Source organism: Dipodomys ordii, unplaced genomic scaffold (genome assembly GCF_000151885.1).
Source record: "Dipodomys ordii isolate 6190 unplaced genomic scaffold, Dord_2.0 Scaffold111, whole genome shotgun sequence".
In the NCBI taxonomy this organism is placed as follows: domain Eukaryota; kingdom Metazoa; phylum Chordata; class Mammalia; order Rodentia; family Heteromyidae; genus Dipodomys; species Dipodomys ordii.
Window position 1 is genome coordinate 6,904,474 of NW_012267327.1, and position 7,446 is coordinate 6,911,919.

General features: G+C 38.9%; 1 protein-coding gene across 2 annotated transcripts in view; it reads right to left on the bottom strand.

Moving 5' to 3' along the window:
- The window catches only part of Kiaa2018 (KIAA2018 ortholog), a 23,058-nt gene extending 18,149 nt beyond the window's left edge, over positions 1–4,909 (bottom strand). For both annotated transcript variants that reach the window (XM_013028604.1, XM_013028603.1), the window contains exons 1-3: positions 4,805–4,909; positions 2,232–2,296; positions 447–475 (exon numbers count right to left, since the gene is read on the bottom strand). In XM_013028604.1, coding sequence (XP_012884058.1) covers positions 447–475; positions 2,232–2,278 — 76 coding nt within the window. In that variant the 5' untranslated portion in view covers positions 2,279–2,296; positions 4,805–4,909. The remainder of the gene's footprint in view (positions 1–446; positions 476–2,231; positions 2,297–4,804) is intronic.
- Positions 4,910–7,446: the final 2,537 nt, after the last annotated feature.

Below are 7,446 nucleotides of genomic sequence, written 5' to 3' on the forward strand. Positions count from 1 at the left end.
AGAGAGGGAGGGAGGGAGGGAGAGAGGGAGGGAAAGGAAAGGAAAAGAAAGGAATAAAGAAAGAAAAACAAAAGGAGGGGCTGGGAATATGGCTTAGTGGTAGAGTGCTTGCCTAGCATGCATGAAGCCCAGAGTTTGATTCCTCAGTAACCCATAAATAGAAAAAGCCAGAGGTGGTGCTGTGGCTCAAATAGTAGAGTGTGTCTTGAGCAAAAGAAGCTCAGGGACAGTGCCCAGGCCCTGAGCTCAAGCCCTAGGAATGGCAAAAAAAAAAAAAAAAAAAGAAAGAAAGAAGGAAAGAGAGAGAGAAAGAGAGAGAGAAGGGGGAAGGGAGGAAGAGAGGGAAGGAGGGAGGCAGGCAGGCAGGATCTTATAATCAACTTTAGTATAGTATCATTTTTAAAGCCAAAAATGGTAACAAGGAAAAATTAAATTAATTTGTCTACCTGCATTATGTGTCTCCCGGTTCTTCTTCCTGAAACAAACAATAAAAATAGACAAAAAATAACATAAAGATAATGGAAAAGGATTTTATCATTTTATATTTTAAGCACCATAAAAACAACTTAAATAAATTTTTGTTTTTGCATCAGAAGAAACCATCTTAAGTCTTTTTATTTTGTTTTGTTTTGTTTTTGGTGCCAGCACTGGAACTTGAACTCAAAATATCATGGTTTCACTTGTGTTTTCTGCTCAAGGCCAGTGCTCTACCTTTTAAGTCACACCTTCAGTACCCAGAAGTCGTTGTTGTTGGTCGTGGGGCTTGAACTCAAGGGCCTGGACACTATCCTTGAGCTTTTGAACTCAAGGTTAGCACTTTACCACTTTAAGCCATAGCACCATTTCTGGTTTTCTGGTGGTTAATTGGAAATAAGAGTCTCATAGAACTTTCCTGCCTGGCTGGCTTTGAACCTTGTTCCTCAGATCTTGGCCTTCTCAGTAGCTGGGATTATAGGCATGAGCCACTGGTGCCTGGCAAGAATTTTTTTCTTAATACATATCATAGTAGAAAAATCTAACAGCATATATCTTTATGTAAATTGAGAAAACATTTTTTTTCTAGAAGTAACAGAAATTCTCAATTCTTTGATACCTGGAAATCAAGGGTTGAAAACAGAACCAGTTACTGAAAGACCATAACTATTGGAGAATATAAATTCTCAAAGTGATGAGCCAGAAAGGTGACTTCTAACATTTGTCCTAACACCCAGGCAGGAAGGAATGCGGGGCAGATAAGCAACAGTAGACAGTAATTTAGTCATTTCAGGGAAGGGAGAGATACATGATGGCAACAGCACACTTATGCCCTAACAACTGGCATTTGAGCCACCTCTTGCATTTGTATTCTTAGCTTATTCAAATTCTTACATTTTCTTAAAATCTCATCCATCAAAAACACTTATTTTTGCATAATTGTCTAATACATTATCATTCTCTAAGAACTACAGGTAAGGAGTAGTGATTTTTATAATAGTAAAAGCACTAGCCAAGCATGGTGTCAATGGCTCACACCTATAATCCCAGCTACTCAGGAAACTGAGATCTGAGGGTCACAGTTCAAAACCAGCTTGGGAAGGAAAATCTGTGAGACTCCCATCTCCAATTAACCACCAGAAAACCAGAAGTGGAGCTGGGACTCAAAGTGGTAGAGTGCTAGTCTTGAACACAAAAATTCTGGGACAGCACCCAGATCCTATGTCCAAACCCCCTGACAAGACAAAAAAACAACACTGGTTATCAATTCTAAGCAGAGATTGCCCAAAATACTAGAAATTCAGAAGAGGGGGTTATACAATATATATATATATATATATATATAATAAATATAATACAGTACAGAGAGGCATAATGGCATTAATAAAACTGCAAAGTACTTATTCAAATTGACCATAGCCTAAATGCTTAAATGCTTCACTTATAAAAACAAGCATTGTATGCTAATAAGAATACAACCAGAAACTAAGCATTTAGCATAGTTTTAGTAAACTATTTTAACTACTGATGCTTATTCTTATTATTTATGCTTCTGGTATATTAAGGACAGGTAAAATTTAACTATATACCATTTTCAGTAAATTTATTTACATTCAGCCACACATAAGTTTGGATATTAACCATTTTCTAGGTATATAAATACAAATTCACTAAGGTCTATCTACTAAGAAAAACAAGAAAAAATTCTGCTTCTTACCCACCCACACTATACTATCTTTTGGGCTGTGTATACACACCTGTGCTGCTTTCTTGTTGGTGTCTCATGCTCTGTCATCTCTGGCATGGTGATAGTGATAGGAACCTACAGAGTGATGGAAAGATATAATAAAGCTCATTATTCCTGGGCACCGGTGGCTCACGCCTGTAATCCTAGCTACTCAGGAGGCTGAGATCTGAGGATCACAATTCAAAGCCAGCCCAGGCAGGAAAGTCTGAGTCTGTTATCTCCAATAAATTAATAAAAAAACAATCTGTAAGTGGTGCTATGACTCAAGTGGTAGAGTGCTAGCCTTGAGCAAAAAGAAGCCTAGGCACATAGTTCAAGCCCCAGGATTAGGGAAAAAAAAAAAAAAGCTCAGTTATTCTTGAGTCTTAGAGAACTTGATAAATAGCAGTTCCATTTGAATACCAAAATGCTTTTTAAAATGACATTAAAAAAAACAGTAGATCACATGTTGCAGGGTATCTCAGCACAGTGGCTCATGCCTACCATCCAATCTACCTGGGAAGTAGACACGGGGACTGAGGTTTGAGCCTGGACAAAAAAAAAAGTTCTGCAAATCTGTCTCAACCAATAGCCAGAGCAGTAGTGTAGGCCTACCATCCCCTAGGATACAAGGAATCCTAAGTAAGAGAATGGAAGACTAGGAAAGCCAAGAAAACAAAGGTCAGGGAGAGAAGTAAAAAGAAAAGGGGAGAAGGGAGGGATGAGAGAGAAGAAAACTAATAGAGGAGAGACAAGGAGGGAAGGAGGCAGGTAGGCAGGGAAAGAGAAATAGAGAAAGTAAAAAAAAGAGAGTAGTAAAAAGAAAAGCAAGAGAAAGAAAAGAAAGGACAGAGAGAAAGAAAGATAGAAGGAAAGACAGACAGAAAGAAAGAAAGAGGGGCTGGGAAGGTGGCTCAGTTGGTAGAGCGCTTGCCTTGCATGCCTGAGGCCCTGGGTTCGATTCCTCAGTACCACATAAGCAAAAAAGAAAAAAGCCAGAAGTGGGGCTGTGGCTCAAGAGGTAGAGTGCTAGCCTTGAGCTGAAGAACTGAGGGACAGCGCCCAGGCCCAGAGTTCAAGCCCCATGACCGGACCCAAAAATAAATAAATAAATAAACAAAAAAGTGTCAGCCTTTATCATTAAAAAAAAAGAAAGAAAGAGGGAGAGAGAGGGGGGGGAGGGAGGGAGAGAGAGAATGAAAGAAAAGACATGGACATAAACATATATTTAAAGCAAAGGCTTGAAGCATCCAGGATCAGCTTGGAATACGTAGCAAGTCCCAGGGCAGAGTGGTTTGTGTAATGAAATCTCAAAGAAAGAAAGGAGAGAAAGAGTTCAGTAAGAAAGGAGGGAGAGAGGGAGCAGGCAGGCAAGCAAATTGGAGGTCCTGAACTGAAAGCACACAAGAAATAAGTAGGAAGATAGGTAGGTAGGTAGGATGAACAGATGGGACGAACAGACAGACAGAAAAAGGACAAAATTCATTTTGACTAGTGAATGTAAAACAGATGGATGTCAAATTTGAGGCATAGTCAGAAGCTGCTTGAACAGACTAGAAAAAGGTCAACATGTGCTTGGAAATCAAGACAAGTTCAAAAGAGAAATGATTTTAAGCGAAACTCGGCAAGACAAGTAGAACATATGTGACTTGACATCATATACTCTGTTTATTACACTGAAGTATTATACAAAATCTAAACTTGTAAAACAATGATGTTCCTCAATAAAAACACAGAAAAGAGGAACAAGTGACCAGTGCACAAATATAATATTCCATACACAAGCAAGAATTCATTCATTCACTCATTTACTGCTAAAAGTCTCATGTTATTATTTGAGTCATTAAAAAGTAAGCATGAAAATTCTATTAATATTGGAAAATGAGAGCATAAATATCCCAAGGCAAAAGCATTGATGTGTTCATTGTAGTTATGAAAGGTCAGCAATGTTATGATTTCTTTCTTCTCTAATTAAAAAATTCATAATGAAAACTTTTATTGCTTTTAAATTCCAGACACTGACAACCTTCAGGAGGACGCCTGCCAGGCTGGGGTGGCTGCTCTACCACACTGGGGCAGGCACAAGCAGGGTCTCCCCTTTTTTCTCTGACAGAGGCAAGAAGGTAGGAAGGTAGCAAGTATAGAGCCTGAAGTCAGAAAAGAAAGCTGGAATTTAAAATCTGTCAGCTTATGGTGAGTTATCTAACTTCTCAGGACCTCATGTGTCCATCTATATCACTGTATTGATGTGTGAAAGGCAGGAAAGAATGTAGGGAAAGCATAATACTGGAAGGCCTGGCAATTAGGCATAAGTAGAAAGGAGTTATCTCAGTTTCCAGCTCTAGAACGGAGCAGGGAAGGTCCTGGGAAGCCCCCCAAAAGCAAAGAGATGACAGAAAGTACTGACTGAAGCAGCCTACAAAGACATGGGTGGTCAAAACTGACTTCCATCAGCTTATTCCTATTCCACCATCTTCTTATAACTTGTAAAGAAAGGACTGATGGGTACCTATGGGTTAGAAGCAACATACACAAATTAGATAATCACCCAATGATAATGTGGGACAAATAAGTGATACATAAACAATCTGTCACATTTCTCACCCAAGGGCTTGTAGAGTTTCTTCACTTTTGATTCCTGGCTTCCAACACCTCCTGTTTCTGATTCAAATCTATCATCTTCTGCTAGAAGATGGTCTATAGGTTATGTTTTCTTCTTACTACAAAAAAAGAGAAAGAAAGAGAGAAAGAGAGAAAGAAAAAGAAAGAAAGAAAAAAGGAAGGAAGGAGGGAAGGAAGGAATAGAAAGAAAGAGAGGGAGGGAGGGAAGGAAGGAAAGGTCAATGAGTGCTTATAGTCACTAGGTGTCCATAAGCAGCATATGGGTCAAGGGCTGGCAACCCATGGCACGCAGATGGATTTTTGCTGGGTTGCAGGATGATCCTGAATTTTCCCCAATACCTGAAAGCAAATGAGTGCAGCTGCTCTCCAAAGTCCTTTTCCAATGGGTTTCCCAGGCTCCATCTGGATAATAAAAATAGAGGTCCTACTGACAGTGGATGACCCTCAGGAAGAGATTCTGTCCTTGACCCATGGGTTACCTAAAATCCTCCATATATATGCCTTATGATAAGATCTGTCCTCAATTCTAAAAATTACCTTCCCTCAACTTCCTATCTTCTTCCCTTTTGTAAAAGCCTAAGAACTTACTCACAAACATGCCATGAAGACAGTGACATTAGGAAGCCAAAACCTGTGCATGGTATATGTTTTTAGGGCATTCATCTCAGACTTGACAAATAAGGCTTGAGAGGGCCCAGAAGTTTGTTTGTTGGTTGGTATTAGCATACATTAATTGTACAAAGGGATTTCGTTGTGATATGTGTGTGTGTGTGTGTGTGTGTGTATGTGTGTGTGCAAAAGAATTTTCCAGTGGAATGCTGGTGGCTCACAACTGTAATCCTAGCTACTCAGGAGGTTGAGATATGAGGATCATGGTTCAAAGCCAGCCCAAGCAGAAAAGTCAAGAGACTCTTATCTCTAATTAACTGCCAGAAAACTAGAAATGGAGCTGTATCTCAAAGTGGTAGAGTACTAGCCTTGACCAGAAAAGCTCAGGGACAGTGCCCAGGTCCTGAGTTCAAGCCCCACAGCCAACAAAGAAAAGAAAGAAAGAAAAAAGTATTTTCCCAGAGTCCAGAAAATATAAATAGAAAACTTGTGCTGCTGTAGTCCCACTCTTCAGGGATAACCTCTGTAAACAGTGTGGCATTTTTTTTTCAGACCATTCTTTTAAATACTTCTAACAAAGAATTGTTTCATAAGTAAATCCAAAGAAAACTTCAGGTTTTAAGGCTTTTTAAAAAATTCAATTGCAACCAAGCACCAGTGGTTTGCACCTGTAATTCTAGTTACTCAGGAGGATCTAAGGATCAAGATTCAAAACAAGCCAGGAAAGACAAATCCAAAAGACCTTTACTTCTAACTAACCAACAAAAATCCAGAGGTTGGAGCCACGACTCAAAAGGTAGCGTGCCCATCTTGAACAAAAAAGCTAATGGAAAGTGCCTAGGCTCTGAGTTTAAGCCCCAGTACTGGAACCAAAAAAATAAATTAAACAAATTAATTAAATAAATAATATAATATAATGACACAAATAACTCTTTCCTTTTGAAGAAAATTTTACAAAAAAAGTTACAAAAATGAAACAAAAATTTAAAACAAAATGGTTGTAGTACAAATACCCCACCACTATTTTAACTATGTGGTGTTATGAATTCCAGATACATTCCAATATGCCCAAGCAATTACCTATGTACATATTTACTATCATACTGAAAGGACATGACACATACAATTCAAATAATATAAAATGCTCTCACTTCCAGTTCTAGTAATTTTTATTCTCCACTGAGAATATAGCAGTACAGTTCCTTTGATGTGGGTAATTCCCACACCATGTCTTACACCTTCTGTGCCCCTAACATCTCCTCTCATCTAATACTCTAGTCCTTTCTGCCAAGGCAGCCTTACTCGCCAACAAGGCCTGTGGCAAAAGAGCCCAGACTGACACCTTCTTGACCACTCCATAATTGGTCCACAAAACCACAACTCTTTGATATAGCAACAAATAGTAATGTACACTTCAGGTACATTCCTATAAGTACAAAAAGACATTTATTCAAGGATAATTATTGCAATACTGTTTGAAGTAGTAGAACACAAGAAAATATCCTAAAGTCTTATCAAAAGGAGACTGATTAAATGTCATAGTATTATACTGAATTATCTGAAACAAACCATATTCAACCTTTAAAAAAAAATGTTGCCTGTTTGTTTTGCTGTGCTGACAATGGAACTCAAGGCCTTAAAGCTACAAGGCAAGTACTTTACCGCTAAGCTATATTCCTGTCTCGATCTGTCTGTCTATCTCTTTCTCTCTCTTTGTGCCAGACCTGGGGGATGAACTCAGAGCCTGGGTACTGTCCCTGAATTTTTGTGCTCAAGGCTATCCCTCTACCATTGGAACTTGAGCCATAGCTGTACTTCCAGATTTTTGGTGGTTAATTAAAGATGAGAGTCTCATAGACTTTCCTGCCAGGGCTGGCTTAGAACCAAAATCCTCATATCTCAGCCTCCTGAATAGCTCCCAGGAGCTATTGGCTCCTAGTTCTTAAGTCCTTTTTATGTCCCTTGAAACTACAGTTTCAATCTAGTATTTCCATCATACAATACGATGATACCAT